This window comes from Loxodonta africana, chromosome 1 (genome assembly GCF_030014295.1).
Source record: "Loxodonta africana isolate mLoxAfr1 chromosome 1, mLoxAfr1.hap2, whole genome shotgun sequence".
In the NCBI taxonomy this organism is placed as follows: Eukaryota; Metazoa; Chordata; class Mammalia; order Proboscidea; family Elephantidae; genus Loxodonta; species Loxodonta africana.
Window position 1 is genome coordinate 135,303,584 of NC_087342.1, and position 24,830 is coordinate 135,328,413.

The following is a 24,830-nucleotide window of genomic DNA, read 5'->3' on the forward strand; positions in this document are numbered from 1 at the left end:
GGTGGGTGGGTTTTGCAGTCAGACTATGGGCACCCAGTGCTGTTGGCTGTAAGGACTGGGAGGCACCACTTATTCTTGGACCCTTGTCATCGGTGGCTAGGTGGAGTGAGTGGAACTACCAGTCCTGAGGCCCCTAACGTGGGTAGGTGAGGACCCTGCTTAATGACAGTGCAGTGTTAAATGTCATGAATCTGCCTCTCTCATTTATAGCTGATGTTGTTGAAAATAGGCTTCAGGTGTATACCCTGCTGTACTGTGCTAACGAGGGCCTACACTGTTGAAATGGATCTGTGTCAGGGTGAAAGGCATTCAAAGCCTGTCTGTCAACCCCTTATGCCTGTGCCTAGGCAAAGGGGCTGTGCCTTCCCTGAGTTCCTGGTTAGGGGAGCTGGGAGATTATTTTTTACTCTTTATTAATTTGTTCCTGCTCCAAAGCCAGGAAGATGGCTCATGTTGCGTGCCAGGTCCTATTTCCAGCCCAGGGGGCGCAGCAATCGCTGAAGCCAGACTGGGATCCATAGCAGAGTGGGGAGGGGACAAATAAATGGGTGAGAGGTACTTCCCAAGTGGGGGAAGAGTTTTTTTGATCCGCACAGTAGGTTAGATGCTTATCCTTATCTTTCACCAAATCGGGGCCACTTCTCCCTGGTTCTGGAGGCTTGAGCAGACTCTCTGCCACTCATTTTCTCTTGATGTGGAAAATGCGTCTTGAGCGCCACTGCTTGCCTCAGCCCACGTGCACTAGCTGATCCAGTTTACAGGGTGTGCGTGCTGGCCAGGTCAGGTCTGGCAAATCCTCACTGCTTCTGAACGGTCTCTCCCTCCCGCTGCTGCTCAGTCCAGCTCCTCAACTTTGTCTTTGATGTTCAGGGCTCCTAGATTGTCATATCTAGTTGACTGAATTGGTTTTTCAGGCCTTTGCTGTAAGAGGGACCACAAGAAGTGTCTGACTACTCTACTTTCTCGGCCCCGCCTCTAGCTTTTACTTTCGATGTGACAATATCTGTACTTGGCTTTCTGAAGTATTTTCATAATTTACTTGTGGTAGTTAATAAAAAGCTAGGCATCATCTTACTGCTGTCTCATCACCATTCTTCCTCCCCGGTGAGATTTCGTGGCAGTGACAAGCAATGGACAGCAGTGTGTCTCTCAGCGGAAGCAGTGCACAGACTAAAATGTTTTGAGTTCTCCTGTTTTAGACTCTGGGATAAAATCTTGCAAAATCCATACAGCAAAAGCAAAAACAGGTACGAAGTTAGCTTCCTGCCCATGTTCAACTAAGAGGCAACTTCCAGCATGAATTTAGGTACTGTGGATGGATTGATGGTTAAAAAACAAGTAAATATCTGCATTTTATATAATTAATGTAATATACTTGACCTTAGCTAAAGGTTAAGCATTCTGCCTGGGTTTTATTTTGAATTCTTTGACTAATGCTTATAAAACTCACTGAGTACAAATTCACACAAACCATTGATGTTCCCATGGATTGAGCCTGGATACCTTCTTTGGTTCTGTTTTTGGTCTTCAAGAGTATGGCAGGGATTTCATACAATCAGTTAAAACTTCTTAAACTTTATTTCATTTTATTTTATTGTGTTTTAGATGAAGGTTTACAGAGCAAATTAGTTTCTAATTAAACAATACATATATTGTTTTGTGACATTGGTTGCCAACCCCACGACACATTAACACTCTCCCCTTCTCGACCTTGGGTTCCCCCTTACCAGCTTTCCTGTCCCCTCCTGCCTTCTTGTCCTTGCCCCTGGCTTGGTGTGCCCATTTAGCCTCTTTTTGTAGAACTGTTTAAATTTTGGTAAGCTATATATATATATATATATATTCAGGACTCTGAAAAAAATTATGAACTCACTCTCCAGAAACTTTTGCATACAATTTTAGGGAGTTGTAGACCCCTGAAGCCACATTGTTGACACCCTTCTACCCTTATGTAAGATCTCTTGTAGTTTCACCTGACTTTCATTTTTGAGCCTCTTTGAGATACTAATGGTGGAGAATGACATGAAAATTATGAAGGCCTCTGGCATTTCCTTAGTCTTCACTATACTGTATTCTCATCATTTTCCTTAGTATGTATATCAGTCAAGGTTCAACCAGAGAAGATGAACTAGTAGCATATATATATGTACACATACACCGCTGCTATTCATAAGGGTTTCATTGGCTAATGTTGTCAGGAGAGATCAGTCCCTGGAGAAGGATATCATGCTTGGCAGAGTACAGGGTCAGCAGAAAAAAGTAAGACCCTCAACAAGGTGGATTGACACAGTGGCTGCAACAATGAGCTCAAGCATAACAACAATTGTAAGGATGGCTCAGGACCGGGCAGTGTTTTCGTTCTGTTTTGTGCATAGGGTTGCTATGAGTCGGAACCTACTTGACAGCACCTAATGCATACAACAACAACACACACCCCCCCACCTACACATATATATGTATATATATGTGTGTGTGTGTGTGTATGAGATTTATTACAAGGAATTGACTTGATTGTGGGAACTGGCTGGACAAGTATAAAATTCATGGGGTGGGCAGGCTGGAACACTCGGGTACAGGATGAAGCTGCTCCCCACAGGCAGAATTTTTTCTTCAGAGAAGTCTCAGTTCTGCTTTTAGGGACTTTCAACTGATTGAATCAGGCCCACCCAGATTCTCTTGGATATAATAACCTCACATTTACACCTAGACTAGTGTTTGATTGAGTAACTGGGCACTTTCACCTAGCCAAGTTGACATCAAAAAAGACCATCAATAGTGTGTTTGGTTTGTTTTATATAGTGAACCTCCTTGTTGCCATCTGAAGTTATCAGGTCAGGCTAGTTCTGAGCATTTAACAGTCTATTCTTAGTATATCCTTCCTGTTAAATTTCTTCCCTTCAGGTTTCAATTGCCTAAGTTGTGGTAAAGGAAGATATTTTCTGTGTGAATTTGGAGGAATTAGCACCAACATGGCCTAGGCTTTTTTCCCCAGAGGCTTGTGAATAAAGGGTGAACATTTCCCCTCTACTCCATCTGTCATGAATTTTGGGCCTACCAGTACAGTTTCAGGAGAGTGGTCATCATCATCCTGACGATGATAATGGAAGCAACATCTTTGCTCCCTTTAGAGGCTAATTCTACCACTTGGACCTTGGATACTGTCTCCTGTCAGGAGAATCCCACTTCTTCTCTTGCCTGTATCTTGATTTCTTCATCTGGTATCTTGATCTTTTGTTCTTTAGTGGCATCTTCAGTCTGTGTTTAAACTTGTCCATATTTGTATCATTAAAAAAAACAAACTCTCCCTTGACCTCCGTGGCTGTTTCCAGCTACTGTCCTATCTCTTGCCTCTTCGTCACAGCTGAACTAGAGTTGCATTTTGCTCTTCTCATTCCATTCATTCTTCAGCCACCTATAATCTGCCTTTTACTCTCACCACCCCGCTGTTAAAATTTCAACAAGGTCACAAAGACCTCCTTCTTGCTCAATCTTGTGGATACTTATTTAGGCTTTTACAGATTTTTTTCTCTTTTTTTTAAATTTGTGGCATTTGAAACTGTTGTCCACTCCCATTTTCTTTCTGATTTTCCTTTGCCTGCTTCTTTGAGTCTTTCCAGACAACTCTTCTGTCCATTTTTTAAAAGTTCTTTTTCCTCAGAGCTCCATCTTTGGCTCTTTTTTCTTCTTTTTTGACACACTTACTCAGAGTTTTCTTCTCCGTGGCCAGGGCTTTTGCTGCTATTTATAATATGATGACACCTAAATCTATATCTCCAGCCCACATTTCTGTCCTGAGATTCAGACCCTCATATCTAGCTGCTCACTAGACATCTCCCACTGGGTGTTCCACAAGTACTTTAAATATCATCTTCACCCAAACCTTATTTTTCTTGCATACTTACCTTGGTGGGCTGCATCACCACCTGTTCTGCTGTCCAAGTCATCTGCACTCTTCCCTCTCCCTCAATCCCCACATCTAATCAACATCTGTGCTACACTCTGTCTCCTTAATATCTCTCAAATCTGTCCACTTTTCCCCATTGCCACTTCCTTCAGGCCACCATTGTTTCTCTTCTTGACTTGTAGTTTCTTAAATGGTTTTCCTGATTTCAGTTTTACCCCTTCGAATCTTTTATCTACACTGTATCCAGAGTTTTTCTCCCCCCTAAAAGGCAAATCTGATTTTATGACTCTTTTGCTTAAAAAATTCCAAAGACTCCCACTTCCATGAGGGTGAAGTTCAAATTCTTTAGTATATTTTACAAGGGTCTTTCTTTTCTAATTTCATGTCTTTTGAAACCTCCCACTTGGCCTCTTCTTTATCTTCCCAAACTCCACCCCCAAATTTTACTTGTTCTTTCAGGAATGGGAAATGTTTTTTCTGACCAATGGGCTTTTATATAGGCAACTTTAAGACTTTCTTATTCACCCCTGATATTCTATTCCTATACCTCTCATAGCACTGGTCACACAGTGTTGATGCTAGTTCACCTGTTTAAAAGCAAGTCTGTGTCTTGTTTACTGTTGTATCTTGGTGCCTAATACGGTTCTAGCCATAGAGTAAGCATCCAAAAATACTTACGGAAAGAGCAAATGATGTGACCCCTAAGGTTTCAGTTTTAAGCTATATGTAGCACAGCAAAATCTTCAAATCCAATCAAAAGCTTGCCTAACTGGAGTCAACCAGATTAGTTCTATGGGCGATAGATTTTATTTCATCACTAAACTGGTGGGTAGAGGCTAAGGCCTGAAATCAGGTTGTTCCTTGGGCATATTTTGAAAAGTGATTTCTGTTGTCTTAGTACTTATATGGTTGTTAGGAAGTTACAGAGATAATTTAGTAAACATTTATTTCATAATAGTTATTATAATCATCTCTCTGAGTACATGATAAACAATCTAGGTTACTTGTTTCCTAGTAGCCATCTATCCCATCAAGCATTGCATTGCTAGAAGTTTCCCAGAAAAGAAGGATTACAGGTTCTTTTTGATTTTGAAATCTTTAACTGAGGTGAATAAAAATCTGTGTTTATTAACTTTGATGTGAACATCTCCTCACTATTCTCACGCTCACTGAAAAAAAAATACCCTTTCCCAGTAATCACAGTGGATTTTAGAGCCTTGTAAAGAAATAATATGGCATATATTTAGTTTACTTCTGTAACTCCTGGGGACAGTAAAATTTTCCAAGTATTCTTTAATCTAAGGTATATTAAAATGTATTTATTTTTGAAAAATTGATTCACCGGAAATGAAGTGGAAAAAAAATGTGGGCAGAAACGTGGATTCCACTGATAGATTCATTTTTTAGGTATATCCACTTCTCACTTATGGACATAGTTAGGTTCCAAAGACCAGGTCGTTATGTGAAAATTAGTGTTACACGAGAGTCGAGCTGTGCTGTGTTCAGCACTAATGTCCCTTGCGTCATTCATCGCCCATCGGGGCCCCCTGTGCATTAGAGTGCCTCAGAATGTGCCTAGCGTGGTGGCTCCCCTTCCACTCCATGCCTTCCCCATCACTTGAGGGGGCTGGTGGTGGTGGTCATGATTGGGGGTTGCCTGGTGCCTCCAGAGCAACAGGGGCCCACTGTCACCTGGCCGTGCGGCAGGCCTCCCTGGATACCCCTGAGCCTTGTGTCTCCACCTTCCTGCTTGCTGGCCCCGGAGATGGGCCTTGGTGGCGGGTGGCTCCTGGGCCTGCGGGCAGTTGAGGCCTGGCCACCTGGGTGTGGTGGAGGATGGGGAGGTGCCAGAGAGGCATCTTTGGAAGAAGAGACTTACAGGTCACCACCCAACTCCTGTGGCCTGGCTCCTGACGCCTCAATGCGGCCTGGCCCACCCCAGCCTCTTATTTGCACTGCCACCAGCCCTTTTTGCACCACAGGTCATCAGGCTCCTCTGCCCAACCTGAGTAATACTAACTGCTGGCAGCTGATAGAGCCTGGCACCCTCTGCAAACCTGTCCCTTTTCTCTTCCTCCTCCTCTCGCTTTGGCTTCTCAGTGCACAAAATTTCAGATAGTAGATTTTTTACTGTTGTGATAAATGTGAAATGTTAGATAATGAGATAGTAAGTGAAGAGTAGGTGGGGATGCATTACCCAGTAAGCAAGGTAAGCAGTTGCTTAAGGCATCAACAAAACAGGAGCATCAGTTGTCCTAAGCAAAGACACATAGATGCCAAGCAGGCAGGACACACTTCTACGTTCAGTTACTAATATATTATAGTTGCATTTAAAAAGAAGTTACATCATGGATAGCTAAGACATATACTCACAACATATACATGTATATATAATTCACAAATCCTGTTCGAATATGTAAGGAGAGGAGGCATTACAGAGTATCAGTGTTTAGGGCCCTCACATGCTTTAATCTGGCCCGCAGAGTAGGCGTATTGTAAACCTTTGTGCTGTGTATATTTTCAGAAAAAAATATTCCTTGTTTTGATAACTACGTAATCAAAGAATATCTTGATTTGCTTATTGCAATGTTGTCAAGGTATTATTTTCTGAATAATTAGTTTATCCCAAATGCTTGCAGATTCTATTTATGATAATAACCTTCAGTATGCATGTTTCACAATTATTATAATCAGTTTGGTTACTTGGAAAGCTAAATCTGCTTCACATTTAAATCAAAATTGAAGATATTTGTGTCTGAGAATGCTTTAAATTATGTCTGGTTTTTAAAACTCCCTGTACTATCATGGGTGCCCTGGTGGCACAGTGTTTAAGAGTGCTCAGCTTCTAACCAAAAGGTCAGCCGTTTGAATCCATCAGCCACTCCTTGGAAACCCTATGGGGGCAGTTTACTCGGTCCTATAGGGTTGCTATGAGTCAGAATTGACTCTATGGCAATCAGTTGGCACTATCATGTGATATAACTATTTAAAAATACTATGTTCTGGTATTGTAGTTATGCTTTTATTTAATCTTTAAAAAGATGCAAGCAATGTTAGATTTTGAGGTTATCTTTTGAAAGAGTGATTTTGATGCTGAAGTTGCTAACCAAGGTTCCCACTAGCTTTACTGTATTAACGTTGTTTTCTTTCGGAACCCGTTGCTGTTGAGTTGATTCCGACTCATAGCGACCCTATAGGATGGAGCAGAGCTGCCACACATAGCTTCCAAGGAGAGCCAGGTGGATTTCGGTTAGGAGCTGTAGCACTTAACCACTGTACCACCAGGGTTTCCTTTCTTTCAGAAGGGTGGTAATTTGAAGGTGGATTTTCTTTTCTTTTCTTAATTTACAGTATACTATATTTTGTCATTGCTTTTTGAGTTGAGTTGATCCAGATGAGGGGCAGTTTCTGGGTTCAGTTAATGGATTTAGAAGTCTACCATTATGATTTATAGTGTGCAAAACAAAACTGACTTAATCATTTGGCTCAGCGTTTCACAGTATGGTGGAGGGAACCCAGGAAATGCATTTTATATAAGAAGGTTTTATGGCAGTAAAATGGTTTACCAGAGATTGCCTCTCCTTCATAATAAAGAGACTATCTGGTCATATGCGGAGATAAAATATGTAGAATGCAAAACAACAGAGAATGAGATTTGGCTCAAGAAGGCAATTTTGGTACTATGGGTAAAAAAATTCTTATTTAACGTTTTCCTGCTTGATCACTTTAATATGTTAAACCAATTTTTGACACCTATGATCACATTTGGTGCCTCTGAATCTATGGTCCAATAAATTTCCCAGACTGATGTTGGAACATGCTGCTATAGGTCATGGTGATTTAAATTTCAGTTAATATTTAAAAATCTGCAAAAGCTGTGATGTCTCCTGGGTAAGTAGTTAATGGACCAGTCCAGATTTCTAGGAATAAAAGATTTTCGCAGTCTTTTAAAAAGCTTTGGACAGGAAACTGTCACTTCCCATTATGATCAGATTTCCTCTCGGGTGTCTCAGCTGGTCAGAGGCTGGGCAAAGTGTCCATTACAAACTGTTTTGAGGTATTGCAGTTAATAGTCTTTCCATTTTAAAGTCTTAATTTCAAGGACCACCATTTATTAAGGATATTCCTGGGTGTGTTTGTTTTAGAAAATTTATAAGAGGGGTATGTTTTTAATATAATTCCTTTATGTTCGATTGCCAGCATATAGTGCTGAAAGTAATACTTCCATTGAGTTATTTAGGTACTATCAAGTTGAAAATGCAAGGAAATCCTGTTCATTATTTTTCAGGTATACATATGGCAAGCCGGTAAAAGGAGATGTAACACTTACATTCTTACCTTTATCCTTTTGGGGGGTGAAGAAAAATATTACAAAAAATTTTAAGGTAACTTTTAAATATTTTTATAATTTATAATAGGAAAAACTATGTACTTTTTCTAGAAATAAGATTTTAAACTGAATTATAAAAAAATCAGAGTGTAAGAAAATCAAGAGCTTTTCAGCATTGTACAGGTGAGAATTCACCCATTTATAGTAATTAAAATGGAACCAAAAGTCATTGAATTGTTATGACTTAGATTCAGTTTTATTTATCTCTAAAATTTGAATTGCTAAAGTGAGAAATAAAATTGAACTTTTCAATAAAACAGATAAATGGATCTGCAAACTTCTCTTTTAATGAGGAAGAGATGAAAAAGGTAATGGATTTTTCAGATGGGCTTTATGAACACATGGATCTTTCTTCCCCTGGGCCAGTAGAAATTTTAGCCACAGTGACAGAATCACTTACAGGTTGGTAGACTTTGAAGTGAAGGTAAAGCTATTTATGTGGTGTTGCTCTATCACCTTTCTTAGACTAGTACTTTGTTTTGGAGTCATCATTGACTTTGCAAAGATATTACTTAATACTGAAATTGTCATGACTCTTAGTCTAACTTTCAGGATGCTTTCATAATGAAGGGGAAACTTATTATCTATGAAAGTCTGTATTTCAATGACATTTGATAACCGTTTATAGTTTTTTTCCATTTCTACCCTTCTTTTCAGCCTAAAAACTATATGAAAAGGCCTTCATTTTCAGCTGGCTAACCATCTTTTCTTTTATCACTTAACATCTCCTGAAACCACACCTCCTCCTGGGAAGTTTTCTCTTTTAATAAGAAAATAAAGGTTAATTCCTTGGGTTTCTCTGTTACTATTTCAGTGACTTTCACCAAAAGGCTATTCCTTCAGCAGCTTTAATCTGCTGGTGCGCATGTCATTGGGGAGAGAATGGCGGTAATGATGTTTAGAAGGGATTGATAATGTGGGATTTAATCTGCTGGTGCGCATGTCATTGCGGAGAGAATGGCGGTAATGACATTTAGAAGGGATCGATAATGTGGGAATGAGGATTATGTGCCTCGATGTCTTAGCACTTTTGGCAAGTAGCTCAGATGGATAGATTAGTGGATTGAAGCTGTTGGTGAAATATTTATGCTTTCTAAATCGTTCAATTTCCAAAACAGGTATCTCTAGAAATGCAAGCTCCAATGTGTTTTTCAAGCAACATGATTATATCATTGAATTTTTTGATTATGTTACTGTCTTGAAGCCGTCTCTCAACTTCACAGCCACTGTAAGTTCGTATGTTTATTACTGGTCTAAAGCAGTAAGTTTAATGTTGTGAAGTTCGATGGGAAATAGTATTTCAACGCACTTTTAAAAATCATACAGCTAAAAAGTAAATAGATTACTTTTTCTTTTTAAATATATGAGGCATTTAAAATTGTTTCCAAGTAGTCTTTGTCTAATTTTCCTAAAAAGTAGTTTCAAACGACAAAATGTTTTTGAGAATTCAGTTTCATGGGAATAGCAGAGGTGGAAACTAGATTCAAATTGAACTTAAATCCATTGCTTCTTTTGTTAACTGTATTTAAAATGTCACGTTTTGACAATTAGGTGAAGGTAACCCGTTCTGATGGCAATCAGCTGACTCTTGAAGAAAGAAGAAATGATGTCGTCATAACAGTAACACAAAGAAACTATACTGACTATAGGAGCAGATGGAATAGTAGAAGCCAGGAAATGGGAGCTGTCCAGATCATGAATTTCACTGTCCCCCAAAATGGAATCTTTAAGGTTGAATTCCCAATCCTGGATGATACCAGTGAGCTACAATTGAAGGTACCATCTGTTTCCCATCATTATATTACTGCAAAAATACCATTATGATTGTAATCTTGTGGTGGGCCTGCAGACTGTTGGAGGTCAAAGTGCACAGGAAGTGGACACATGTTTCTATTTTAAAAAATGGAGGAAAGTGTTAAAAGCAATGTAACGACAGTGGCTGTGTTAGACTGGTGAGTCTTCCCCTCTAAGTTCATTTTGAAGAGTGCGGAAAATACAGAATATGACCATATAATGGAGAAGCTTCCTAACCCCCCAATCCAGGTTGATTTTTAGTCATTTTAAATTTGATTTCGGCCGGAGCTGAAATAAAAGAGGGATATGTATATTTTTCTACTTATACACCTTCATCAAGTTCTCATTCCCAGAGTAGCTCTCCGAGAATCCCTCGCCATTCTGGCTGCTTTTTTTCATTTTGTTGTTATTTATCCCTTCCCTTGGCAGAACAGGGTACTCTGAAGGTGTGACCACTGATGGATCAAGTGGGGTGGCATGATTTCTTGCTTGTAATTGATTTGTGTGTTGTGGAGAGAAGGAAAAGGACAAAAGAAAGGGTTCTTTTGTCCTTTTATTCTCTCCTCTCGTAGTGTTTTCTCATAGCATACCTTTGTTTCTGAAAGAAGAGAGGATTATGCTTGTTTCCCTTAGGTTATGATGGTAAGACCCTCTTCCAAGTTTTAAAACTAGCAATTTATGTTGTTGTTGTTAGGTGCTGTTGAATTGATTCCAACTCATAGCGACCCTATGCAGAACAAAACGAAACAATGCATGGTCCTGTGCCATCCTCAAAATCATTGCTGTGTTTGAGCCCATTGTTGTAGAAACTATGTCAGTTCATCTCATTGAGGGTCTTCCTCTTTTTTGCTGCCCTTCTGCCAAGCATGATGTCCTTCTCCAGGGATGAGTTCCTTCTGATGATATATCCAAAGTATGTGAGACAAAGTGTTGCCATCCTTGCTTCTAAGGAGCATTCTGGCTGTACTTCTTCCTAGACAGTTCATTCTTCTGGCAGTCCATGGTATATTCAGTATTCTTTGTCAATACCATAACTCAGAGACATCAATTCTTCTTCAGTCTTCCTTATTCATTGTCCAGCTTTCTAATGCATATGAGGCAGTTGCAAATACTATGGCTTGGGTCAGGTGCCCCTTAGTTCTCAAAGTGACATCTTGGCTTTTTAACACTTTAAAGAGGTCATTTGTAGCAGATATGCCCAATGCAATACGTTGTTTGTTAATCTTCTGGACTTCTGTTTTTGTTGTCGTTAGGTGCTGTTGAGTTGGTTCAGACTCATAGTGACCCTATGCACCACAGAATGAAACACTGCCTGGTCCTGTGCCATCCTTACAGTCGTTGTTATGCTTGAGCCCATTGTTGAAGCCACTGTGTCAATCAGCTGTTTCTTCTCATTTTGAGTCGTGCCACATCTGCAAGTGAAGGTCCCAAAAGCTTTACTCCATCCACATCATTAAGGTTGACTCTACTTTGAGGAGGCAGCTCTTCCCCAGTCATCTTTTGAGTGCCTTCCAACCTGGGTGGCTCATCTTCCAGCACTATATCAGACAATGTTCCGCTGCTATTCATAAGGTTTTCACTGGCTAATGCTTTTCAGAAGTAGACTGCTGGGTCCTTCTTCCTAGTCTGTCTCAGTCTGGAAGCTCAGCTAAAACCTGTCCTCCGTGGGTGACCCTGCTGGTATCTGAATACTGGTGGCATAGCTTCCAGCATCACAGCAACACGCAAATCCCCCCAGTATGACAAACTGACAGACACGTGGGGGTCTGGGCTCATAGTTGCTGTTTTTCTGGACTTCTAGTTGCTGTTTTTGAATACTTTCTAATTGTGATTTTGTTTTTGTGTTATTTTCCTGAATTCTTGTAGGGTTTTGTCTGTGTTTTCCTTGCTGTCTTTGAAAACCCTATATATAAACCTTTTGAATTCCTCATCAGGCCATTCCATGACCATCTCTTCCTCAGGAGGTTTTACTGCCCCCTTATTTTGGTCATTTGGTTGAGCCATCTTGTCTTGTTTCTTTATATTATTGGATATTGTCTGCTATCTCTGAGGCATTAAGGTGTTATTTACTTATGATCTTGTTTTGATATATCAGGGTGGATGTTCTCTCTGGCAGAGTCGGGGGGAGGTGGTCAGCCTGGTGTCACACAGGAGCTCTCTCTGATGGGGCAGGGGTGGAGCGGCCTGCTGCTGGGGGCTGTGCAGGCGCTCTTTCCAACTGGGGAGGGTCAGGGTCTGGGTGGCTGGGTGTCATGCAGGCGCTGTCTTTATCAGGGGAGGGGCTGGACAGATGGCTGGGAGGCACACAGGTACTGTCTTCAGCGGGGGATCAGTGGGGCAGGAGGCTGGGCGTCGCATAGGCTCTGTCTCTACTGGGGCAGGTGCAGGGTGGGCAATCAGGGGTAATGCAGGTGCTCTCTCTGTTGGGGGTGGGGGGTTGACATTTGTCCATGAAGCACGCAGGTGCTCTCTCTGGCAGGGGAAGGGTGGGGCAGGTGACTGGGGTCTTTCGTGGGGGAGGGGCAGGGTGTGTGACCAGGGCTGGAGGTAAGGGGTGGTTGCTGAGGAGTAGCACAGGTGATCTCTCTGGCAGGGGAGGGATGGGGTGGGTGGCCAGGTGCACTGGTGCTCTCTTGAGTAGGGGAGGGGTGGGGTAGAGGAGAGAGAAAAAAAAGGAATGGAGGGCTTATCTATTGCTCTGTTTTCACCACTCACCCTACCAGGTCGTGCTGCTGGAAAGTCGCCTTGTCTCTCGGTCCTGATTTCCTCCCTTGTCTGTGTATACCAGGATCCCTGAAGCTCTTTTCCTCTTTCCTGTAGTTTCCTTCCTTAGCTCTAGTTCATTTCCTGTTCACCTTGTTTCACTCCAGGTGTTTCTTCGCAGTTTCTCTGTCTTCTGTTGGGAGTTCCATGATGTTGTCTTCTTATGCTCCTCGCCCAGGGTTGCTGTTCGCTTTGTCTCTAAATGGCCCTGCTGTGCTGGACTAGCTGACAGGGTATTTTTGTTCCATATCTCTCCCCATTCGCTGCTGTCATTCAGTTTCTTTTTTCAGTCAGTGTTTGTTCTAATTCTGTGTCCTTTCATTTGGTGCTCAGGGTTCCAGGGTTGTTGTTGTCATCTGTATCTGTTACACTTTCTTTCTCGGGTCTTTGCTGTAGAGGGATGGCATGCTGTGTCTAACTAGGCTACCATCTTGAATGGCACCTTCTTTGTCTACATCAAATCTATTCTTGAGGTGGTCCCTGAATTCAGGTGGAGTATACTCAGGGTTGTACTTTGACTCTCATAGACTTGTTTTAATTTTCTTCACCTTCACCTTGAACTTGCATGTGAACAATTGATGGTCCGTTCCGCAGTTGGCCCATGGCCTTGTTCTGACTGATGATATTGAGCATTTCTTTTGTTTCTTTCCACAGATGTAATCAGTTTGATTCCTGTGTATTCCATCTGGCAAGGTCCATGTGTATATTTACCATTTATGTTGTTGAAAAAGGTATTTGCAATGAAAAAGTCATTGGTCTTGCAAAATTCTGTCATGCGATCTTCGGCATTGTTTTTATCTCCAAGGCCATATTTTCCAACTCCTGATCCTTCTTTGTTTCCAGTTTTCACATTCCTATCATCAGTAATTATTAATGTGTCTTGATTGCATGCTTGATGAATTTCCATCTGCAGAAGTTGGTAGAAATCTTCAATTTCTTCATGTTTGACATTAGCGATTGGTGTGTAAATTTGAATAATAGTCCTATTAACGTCTTCCATGTAAGTGTATGGATATTATCCTATCACTGATAGCTTTGTACTTCAGGATAGATCTTCAAATGTTCTTTTTGGTGATGAACGTGATGCTGTTCCTCTTCAGTTTGTCCTTCCCGGCATAGTAGACCATATGATTGTCTGATTCAGAATGGCTAATACCAGTCCATTTCAGCTCACTAATGCCTAGGATATCGGGCTTTATGTGTTTCATTTCATTTTTGATGACTTCTAGTTTTCCCAGATTCATGCTTTGTACATTCCACGTTCCAATTATTAATGGATGCTTGCACCTGTTTCTTTTCATTTTGAGTCATGCCACATCAGCAAATGAAGGTTCCGAAAGCTTGACTCCATGCACATCATTAAGGTTGACTTTACTTTGGGGAGGCATCTCTTCCCTAGTCATATTTTGAATGTCTTCCAACCTGAGGGTCTCATCTACCAGCACTGTATTAGACATTGTTCCACTGTTACTCATAAGGTTTTCACTGGTCAATTTTTTTTAGAAGTAGATTGTCAGGTCCTTCTTCCTAGTCTGTCTTAGTATGGAGGTTCCACTGAAACCTGTCTACCATGAGCGACTTTACTGGTATTTGAAATACCAGTCGCATAGCTTCTAGCATCACAGCAACATGCAGGCAACCAAAGTATGACAAACAGACAGGGGAGGGAGTGGTAGCAGTTTCTTTATAGTATAAGCTATAAAGTAAAGAAGATCTAATGGCTGGTTAATGTATTTTTTCTGCATGGGAAGAAAGTGAATTTGGTTTGCAATAATTGTTCAGTAGCTAGCATCTTTTCTCAAGGTGCTACTAAAAATGACAATTAATAACTCCTTTTTCCTTTGTTATAGGGCTATTTTATTGATAGTGTAAGTAGCATGGAAGTTCATGGCATGTTTAAGTCTCCTAGTAAGACATACATCCAACTAAAAGCAAGAAATGAAAATATAAAGGTAATGTTTACAATTCACTTGAAGATTAAAATCTGTTTAGACCCTCTTGTCATTAATATGTATGTATTAATTGAGGTGTTTTTTTCTAGGTGGGATCACCTTTTCAGTTGGTGGTTAGTGGCAATAAGCAATTCAAGGAGCTGAGCTATATGGTAATCTCTTACAGAATCTATATTTTTTATCTACTATGGAATCATTTTAAATGGTGTTTATCTGATATCTAGACTAAATTTACTAGGTTTTAAAATTCAGCATCTCTCTTTTGTAGTCTGTCCTTTATATATTGCAATAAAAATATCTTTTCCTTTTTCACCTATGTTTGCATTTCCAATTTATAATGAATAACCAAATCTTGCATTTTATGTTTAAAAATATAAATTACGATTAAATAACATTTATCGTTTTAGAAAAATATAAAACCATAAAAAAGAAAATAAAAAGTCACTACACATGCTTTGTAATTTTGCTAAGCCTGCATTTCCTGTGGTGCCCTGTATTCCTTCCAATCAAAAGAAGATCCTTGGCTGTAAAGCTGCTGTTGCCTCAACCAGTGTTGCCTTAATCTTATCATTTTCTATTTCTCAGAGTATACTTGCTGTGTTTTTCAGAGAGGCTTTCTTGCATTCAGAAGGGTTTTGAAGTTGGTTTAAGTCAAGAATGTATGTGTATGTTTAAATTAATGATAAATATAATTACAGTTGAGATTCTCACCAGCTTTAGTGTAAAATTAAACTTGTCTGCTATTGATTTCAGGTAGTATCCAGAGGACAGTTGGTGGCTGTAGGTAAACAAAATTCAGCAACCTTCTCTTTAACACCAGAAAATTCTTGGGCTCCAAGAGCCTGTATCATTGTGTTTTATATTGAAGATGATGGGGAAATTATAAATGATGTTCTAAAAATTCCTGTGCAGCTTGCTTTTAAAAATAAGGTAAGATTTAAGATAATAACGTTTTTAAAAAAACTTCATTAGTGAAGTCTGAGAAATGTAACATTTCTTTAGAAAAGTATCTTTAAACCAATTAGTCCAAAATTTATATTATTTCTAGAACTGTGGTGAAACTTCTTCATATTTAGTTATTATCAATATATTTTCATATGTGGAATTACTGGGCACAGTTATGGATTGAATTGTGTCTCCCACAAATATATGTCAACGTGGCTAGGCCATGATTCCCAGTATTGTGTGATTGTCCACCATTTTGTCATCTGGTGCAATTTTCCTGTATGTTGTAAATCCTACCTCTGTGATGTTGATGGAAACCCTGATGGTGTGGTTGTTAAGTGCTATGGATGCTAACCAAAAGGTTGGCAGTTTGAAGCCACCAGTTGCTCCTTGGAAACTCCATGAGGCAGTTCTACTTTGTCCTGTAGGGTTGCTAAGAGTTGGATTTGACTTGACGGCACTGTGTTTGGTTTTTTTTTTGGTTTATGTTGACGAGGCAGGAGTCAGTCTACAAGATTTGATTGTATTTTGAGTCAATCTCTTTTGAGATATAAAAGAGAAAAGTGAACAGAGAGACAGGAGGACCTAATACCACCAAAAAATAATGCCAGGAGCAGAGCACACTCTTTGGACCTGTGGTCCCTGTGCTGAGATGCACCTAGACCAGGGGAAGATTGATGACAAGGACCTTACCCCAGAACCAACAGGGAGAGAAAGCCTTTCCCTGGAGCTGGTATCCTGAATTTGGACTTCTTCCCTCCTAAACTGTGAGAGAATAAATATCTCTTTGTTAAAGCCATGCACTTGTGGTATTTCTGTTATAAGAGCACTAGATAACTAAGACAGGCACTCTGGGCCTTTTTTGTAAGATATGGTTCTTGGCTTGAAGACTTGAACGTAAATCCATTCAGGATTTAACTCAAAGCCATTTTAGGATTTCTTAAATGGTTGAGTCAGTATTGCTGTGGCATGGAATTCTAGCGACAATATAAAATTTTTGTTTGAACAGTATAAAATTTGTATGGCATTGATATTGTTGTGAAAATGAAATGAAGAATATGGGAGGGAGTGAGACCATCTGAGATGAATAATTGTGGCAGAACCAGGATTTGGTGTACTCATTTCATCAGCCTGGAAAGTAACTGAGGACGAGTTTTCAACAAGCTTGGCTACTTTTTATGTGAGGATCTGTGAAGGCTGTCTCAAAATGCACCAGTGATTTTTATAGCCTAATGTGTTTTTTAATGTGTCCCTTTATGTAGGAAACCCCCTTGGGTCCCCACTCTGAAAAGAAATGTGATTGCAGGATGCCAGGTGGGATTGAATCATTTCATGCATGTTAAAACGAGCCATACCAAAAACCCAAACCCATTGCCATCAAGTTGATTATGATTCATAGTGACCCAATAGGACAGAGTTGACCTGCGCCATAGGTTTTCTAAGACTGTAAATCTTTACAGAAGCCGACTGCCACATTTTTCTCCCATGGGGCAAATGGAGAATTCAAACTGTTGAACTTTTGGTTAGCAGCTAAGCGCTTTAACCATTGTGCCACCAATAGTTCTCACTAAAAACTGCTGTCTTTTAGGTTTCTCTTAAGCAAAATCATACGTTCACTATGAGTCAGAATTAACTCGATGGCAACAGCTTTGGTTTTTTTTTTTTTTTTAAGCAAAGTAATCACTATTTCAAAGTAGTGATTTGCAGAGTTATTGTTAGTTGCCATCGAGTTGATTCTGACTCATGTTAACCCCATGTGTACATTTCTTCTAGCAACATTTCTTTTTTCTTAATTTTTGGAGATTTGAGAAGTAGCAGTAATTATCCATGCCCCCTTTTGTTGAGTACTGTTAAATGTATCTTTGATTGTCAAAACATAATACAAACTCCTATTTTTAATCTTATGAAAAGATTTTTTTTAGACATTATATTTTGTTAGTGTCAGAGCACAGTTTTTGACTTCTAGTGATTGTATTAATCATTTTACAAGAGTAAATTTTAAAGTAGGGGTCAGGCTTAACCATGGAGGCACACACCTCTAAAAGTGAGAGCAGAGTCTGAAGCTAGTTACAGTGTAAAAGGTCACTGACTTTGAGGAAGCAGAGTGTATAAATAGTATAAAAAAACAAAAAAACAAACCCATTGCCATCGAGTCAATTCTGACTCATAGCGACCCTACAGGTTGGAGTAGAACTGCCCAATAGAGTTTCCAGAGAGCACCTGGTGGATTCGAACTGCCAACCTTTTGTTTAGCAGCTGTAGCACTTAACCACTGCACCACCAGGGTTTCCATAAATAGTATACTCCTGAGAAATTTCTTAGATATAAACAAAACCAAACCCACTGCTGTCAAGTCAATTCCCACTCACAGTGACCCTATAGGACAGAGTAGAACTGCCCCATAGGGTTTCTAAGGAGTGCTTGGTGGATTCTAACTGCTGACCTTTTGGTTAGCAGACAAACTCTTAACCACTATGCCACCAGAGTTTCCTTCTTAGATATAAAAAAAAAAAAGTTTCCTTCTTAGATATAAGAGGTAGGAAACCAGTTCTGGTTATGCTTGCAAAGATATATCTTTCTCTAATTTTTGTATGATAATGATTCTCACACTTGCACATAAAAAGGCCTACATATTTGGAAATAGAATATATTTAAGTAAGAGAAAATTGAGCCTTTGTTGATGTTTAATAATGGCTGTGGAATAAATGAATGAGCTGTAGAAGGGGCAAAAGATGTAGGTTTAAGAATCATCCACACAAAAGTGATAGTTGAACTCATGGGATCTTTGAGGGCAGAGCATAGAGGGAGAATTGCAAGATATGAAACTGAGACTTCATTTTGCTTCTCCTCTCCTGCCCTCTTTTAGGGTGTAGGTAGAGAAAAGTAAACTCCATAGAGTAGCTTGAAAGGTAGTACAATCACTGGTGCAGTGGAATGTTGAGATAGGTCCTCATGACAAAGCTGTTTGGTTCAGCGGTGATGAGATGAATGGCTCTCTTAAAGAAGACCCATTTGGATTGTGCTGTGATGAGCGGAATGATGTTCAGGCCACCATGGAGACACAGAGCATGAGGGCCTAATTACTGTTAGGTCTGATTACCCACTTCCTCAGAAAGGTTCCCCCTTCCCCTCTGCCCCAACCCAAGTAGTTCTGTGAGTCCCTAGAGAGGCCTCACTTGTACTCACTTTGAAGTCCAGGTTGACAACATGTAGGCATCTGTTGTTTCTTCCCTCTTTCCTGTTCTTCCTCCTGGGTACTGGTCTTCCCCAGGTCTGCTAGGCAGTGCTGTTTTCTGGTCTGCACTGACTGGGAGGTTGGAAGTGGAGGGTGGAGAAAAGAAGGAGGAAAGGTGGAAAAGGGGAGGGTAATTCAGAACTCATATCACTCAGAGAAGCTTCCTGACTTACAAACACTTTGGGAGTAAATTTTTCTTGTTTCTTTCTCTAAGGAAGGTTTATGTATGGTTTTAGAATTATCCCTAAACCAAGGCAAATAGATAGAATTTTTGCTAAACTTTGAGTCATTAACTACTATTGGTAAGACATTTAAGTAATGCTTTACAAAGTGAAATAAGTTGTCAATCCTGTTCTCTCCCCTTCTTAGATAAATCTATTTTGGAGTAAAGCTAATGCTGAACCATCTGAGAAAGTTTCTCTTATGATCTCTGTGACACAGCCTGACTCACTAGTTGGAATTGTAGCTGTTGACAAAAGTGTGAATCTGATGAATGCCTCAAACGATATTACAATGGAAAATGTAAGTTGAGCTGTTTTTATTTTAATAACAAAAATGCATGTTAAAAGAGAAAAAAAAACTTGTTTTTTAAATATCTAAAGGAAATTTTACTAGATCCTCTTAAAAGTGTAAGTCAATGATCAGTAAAGCTTTCACATAAAAAAGAATCTGCATCCCAGTGTTATGATGGAAAGGGGCTTATGTAGTTGCGTCTTTACTGCCTTGCATAAGAAATACCACCTAGAGTTTTCCCTCATTTTCATACTGTATTTTAATTTGAGAAACTCAAGAAAGTACTAGGGAATTCAATAACATAATTCTTGATAACACTGGAGAAGAAAGCTTTAGATAATTTTGAAGTACTTTCTATTTTGATTATAAGTAATGTTTGTAAATAATTACGATCCCTAGTAAATCAGGAATTTGCAGTATACTGAGTTAATGAAATTATTCATGTTAACCTACTATAGAAAATTTACAAGCCAGGAAGCATATGAACATGTAGCAGTATATGAACTAAGCCCATTTTCATTAGTCATTTTATTTTTATTTTTAAGTCCTTGATATATCCTTGTGTGCCATTGTCCTCTGTAATCTAAATCTATGTCCATTGGTTGATCAGTGCAGTGATTAACAATACACCAGGAAAAAAATATATGTGTTTAGGCTGATTTGGTCATTATGTTGTAAAATTAATTCACTTGAGAAAAATTCTGCATTTTTCTTCAGTCTATAAAGCTAATTTTTATCAATTTTTTTTTTTAGAAAACCACTTTAAAACCAATTGTTCATTTTTTTTCTCTCTCTCTGACCTTTCCTAAATTCAAGTTATTCTTATGAGTATATAAACCCATTGCTGTTGAGTTGCCTCTGACTCATAGCAACCTTAGAAGACAGAATAGAACTGCTCCATGGGTTTTCCAAGGCTGTAATCTTTATGGAAGCAGACCGCCACATCTTTCTCCTGAAGTGTGGCTGGTGGGTTTGAACCATCGACCTTTCAGTTGGCAGCTGAGTGCTTTAACCACTGCACCAAACCAGGACTCTTAGCACTTTCTACATATCATTATAAGTATGTTGTTTCATTTTTTTTTCCCCTGTATCTTGTAAGGTATGAAGGGCAGACTTGTCATCAATTTGTAGGTGGCAGTTGTGAGATGCAGAGAGGTTAAGTTGTTTGCCTGAGATCACAGAGCTAGGGAACAATAGAACTGGAATTTGAACACAAATCTGATTCATAGTCCAGGGCTCGTCCCACTACATTATGATGTGCGGTGGACTGTACCTGTCAGGTGTCTTCAAAATTGTTCTTTGTGGCCCTTCGTCAGAGAACATTGTGGTGAGGAGATGCAAATCAGTTAGTATAGTAGAAAGATTAAGTTTCCAATGCTCTGTATTCCAGGCTAGAACTTAAGTAGGGCTCCAGCTTTCTCTGTGCCTTAGTAATTCTTTTGTCCCTGCTATAAAAAGGATCACCAGGACTGTGGCTCTGTGATAGACACTACTCTCCTGAAAGTGAGGAGAATGAGGAGCTAGTATCTGATTTGGTTTGGCAAGGCTCAGATCATTTATGGTATATATTTATCGATTTTTTTTTTTAGTTATCGCTTTTTTTGGTTAGATGCCTTATGTATTTTTTGCTGTAAGAATTGTCTCTTATTAAAGCTGTATTTTCTAGTTATTGCTAGTATAGAGAAATATTAATTTTTGTAGATTGATCTTATCATGAGCAACTTTGTTGAGCTCTTATTAGTGCTAATAGTTGTCTACTGATTTGTTAGTTTCTTAGGTATATGCTTGCATCATCTGCAAATAATAGTCATTTCTTTTTTTCCATTACAATCCTTAGGCCTTAATTCCCTTTCTTACAGCATTGGCCAGGACCTCCAGTACTATGGTAAACAGTAGCCATGATGGTGGACACTTGTTTTATTCTTAATCTTAAAGAGAGCGTATCTAAGTGTTAACACTAAGTATAATGTTTACTGAAGATTTTTTATTATAATTGTTGTTTGATCCTGTTGTTGTTGTTAGGTGCCATCGAGTTGGTTCCAGCTCATAGTGACCCTATGCACAACAGAACGAAACACTGCTCAGTCCTGTGCCATCCTTAAAATCGTTGTTATGCTTGAGTCATTGTTGCAGCCACTGTGTCAGTCCACCTCGTTGAGGGTCTTCCTCTTTTCTGCTGACCCTGTACTTTACCAAACATGATGTCCTTCTCCAGGGACTGATCCTAGAGTTCTATAATAAAATATTGAACACTATTAAATATTTTTTCTGCACAGTGGAGATAACTATGTGATTTCTCTTTAGTTTATTAGTATGGTGGATTATATCAGTAGCCTTTCTGATGTTGTTATCTTTGCTTCCTGAATAAATCCTACTTGATCAGGATATATATATTTTTAGTGCACTATTAAGTTGGAGTAGCTAATATTTAACTTAGGATTTTTGTATCTACATGCAAAAGTGAAATGAGCCTGTATTTTTATTTTCTGATATTATTCTTATCCAGTTTTGTGCTCAGAATTACACTAGCCTCATAAATGATCTGGATAGATTTTTTTTTCTTTTCCTATTTTTAAGAACAACTTGTGTAAGATAAGAATGGACTGTTTCTTGCATGTTAGATAGAATTCACTGGTAAATGCCTCTAACCCATTGCTGTCGAGTCAATTTCGACTCTTAGTGACCCTATAGGACAGAGTAGAACTGTCCCATAGAGTTTCCGAGACCATCTGGTGGATTTGAACCACCAACCTTTTGGTTAAGAGCTATAGCACTTAACCACTATGCCACCAGGGTTTTCAAAGGTCAGGGATTTATTTGGAGAGATGTCTTTGCCTGCTAGTACAATTTGTTTAATAATTCTATTTGGTCAATTCAGTCTATTTCTTCTTATACCACTTTGGAAATTATCTATCTGTATAGAGAGATACATGTATAATATCCATCCATTTCCCATTTCATTCTAGGCTTTCAAATTCATTAGCATCTAATTGTTTTCTTGGGGCTGTACTTATTTTCCTCTTTTATTATATATATTGTTTTTTCTTTCCTCCCTCCCTTTCTCTTTGTCTCCCTGTCTCTCTCTTCATTAATGTGGCCAGAGAGCTATCTTATTGGTATTTCTTTAAGAGGCAGCTTTCTTTTCAATTTTTGTTTTCTTCTTTTGTTATCTGTATCAGTTATTTTTGCCTTTATCCTTGTTATTCCTTTTTTCTTTGTTGTTCTTTTTTAGATTTCTTCAGCTAAATGCTTAGCGTTTTCTTTTGTTTTCTGATAAAAGCTGTAATTTTTCTAAATACTGCTTTAGGATTTATTTTATTTCATTAAAAAAAATTGGACTAGTCTCTTTTTGTTTCTTTTTATCCCTCTCTACCGTAAGGCTGATCCTCGGGGACCAGAGCACTGTTCTTGATCCTTCCTGATAGCTGCCTCTGTTCGTAGTTTCATGCTTAGGAAAAGCGGCACCAGGAAGAGACACTCCCAGGGTTATGATTCACCAGCCCTGGGACTTTGGAAGTGAATGCTTGAGGGCCATGGATATATTTGTCCACATACGTTTTTCTTACTTTCTCACACCAGAAGAGCATAGGTCCTGACCTGTATTATCCTAGAAACACCTGCACTGGCAGCTTGGGCTGCTGCTGGTACTGATTCTGGCAGTGAAGTTGCAAGGAATGTTTGTCTCTAAGGCTACCCCCTAGAGAGAAGCAAGAGCAGAATTTAAAAACCTTTCTTTTCCCCTGTCATCTGACTGCTCTCTCTAGCTGCCTTCTGCCCCAGGTGGAGTCCCCAACTTCCTCCCAATTTGCCGATTAAAGATAGCCTTCGTTCTTCCTGGGGTTTTCTCATCCCACTCATCCACGTTTCCTGCTTGCTTTTATTGCTTCTCTAAAGTTGGTTCTGGGGAAGGAGTTAGGAGCCTGTGATACTAGACCATTTTGGCTTCTTTCTTGTTAAATTTATATATGCTGCCAAGAGGCTCTTGAATTCCTTTGAATAATTTAAGTTTTTTTTTTAGATCTTCCAGGAATAATTTTCAGACAGCCTTCCTCTCATTAGCTCGTGCTGCAGCTTTAGCAGTGCCTTTTTTATTGAGCCAGTGAGAAAAGGGAAGATTTCTTTGAGATGATGCTTCTTCCTAAGTATTTCCATCCATTCACCCCTGAGTGAAAGCAGAAGCAGATCTTGCATGTATTTGTGTATCGTGGTGGAGTTCAGAGCTACAGCATTTTCTCCTGGTTATGTCTGGCTCTGGCTTTATTGTCTGTGGTTGTGCTAACTGTATTTGCCAGCTTGCTGAGAACATTGTGAAATTTTCTCATTTCTTATTCTGTTGTTTTCTTATTGGTGCCTGTTCTAGCATTATGTTTGCTTACCATGGGTGGAGCAGTGGTTGTTGTTAACATAGCAGTAACAGTGGTTGCAGGCGTTCAATTAATTTTATGGTAGAATGAGTTCTTTTCAACTTCTACTTAGAATCTTTCACAGTTTTTAATCCTGGCTTTGTTGTAATTTGTCTGGCTAATGCCAGTGTAACTAAGGGAGAAGTATAAAAGTAGTTGCCAAAAAATGGCTGCAGTATCTTCAAGTTATTCAGTGTCTTTCAGAAAACAATTACTTAGAAGTAGCCAGATGTTTCTTTTTTTTTTTTAATTTTTATTGTGGTTTAAGTGAAAGTTTACAAATCAAGTCAGCCTCTCACACAAAAACTTACATACGCCTTGCTACATACTCCCAATTGCTCTCCCCGTAATGAGACAGCCCGCTTCCTCCCTCCACTCTCTCTTTTCGTGTCCATTTCACCAGCTTCTAACCCCTTCCACCCTGTCATCTCCCCTCCAGGGAGGAGATGCTAACATAGTCTCAAGTGTCCACCTGATCCAAGAAGCTTACTCCTCACCAGCATCCCTTTCCAACCCATTGTCCAGTCCATTCCATGTCTGAAGAGTTGGCTTTGGGAATGATTCCTGTCCTGGGCCAACAGAAGGTCTGGGGGCCATAACCACCGGGGTCCTTCTAGTCTCAGTCAGACCATTAAGTCTGGCCTTTTTACGAGAATTTGGGGTCTGCATCCCACTGCTCTCCTGCTCTCTCAGGGGTTCTCTGTTGTATTCCCTGTCAGGGCAGTCATTGGTTGTAGCCTGGCACCATCTAGCTCTTCTGGTCTCAGGCTGATGTAGTCTCTGGTTTATGTGGCCCGTTCTGTCTCTTGGGCTCATAATTACATTGTGTCCCTGGTGTTCTTTATTTTCCTTTGATCCGAGTGGGTTGAGACCAATTGATGCATCTTAGATGTCTGCTTGCTAGCGTTTAAAACCCCAGATGCCTCTCTCC

General features: G+C 39.6%; 1 protein-coding gene across 4 annotated transcripts in view; it reads left to right on the plus strand.

Moving 5' to 3' along the window:
* Positions 1-24,830, plus strand: part of CD109 (CD109 molecule) — a 227,911-nt gene that overhangs the window by 140,132 nt on the left and 62,949 nt on the right. For all 4 annotated transcript variants that reach the window (XM_064288035.1, XM_064288033.1, XM_064288038.1 and 1 more), the window contains 8 exons: positions 8,193-8,289; positions 8,555-8,696; positions 9,413-9,522; positions 9,846-10,070; positions 14,702-14,803; positions 14,893-14,955; positions 15,557-15,733; positions 19,353-19,505. In XM_064288035.1, coding sequence (XP_064144105.1) covers positions 8,193-8,289; positions 8,555-8,696; positions 9,413-9,522; positions 9,846-10,070; positions 14,702-14,803; positions 14,893-14,955; positions 15,557-15,733; positions 19,353-19,505 — 1,069 coding nt within the window. The remainder of the gene's footprint in view (positions 1-8,192; positions 8,290-8,554; positions 8,697-9,412; positions 9,523-9,845; positions 10,071-14,701; positions 14,804-14,892; positions 14,956-15,556; positions 15,734-19,352; positions 19,506-24,830) is intronic.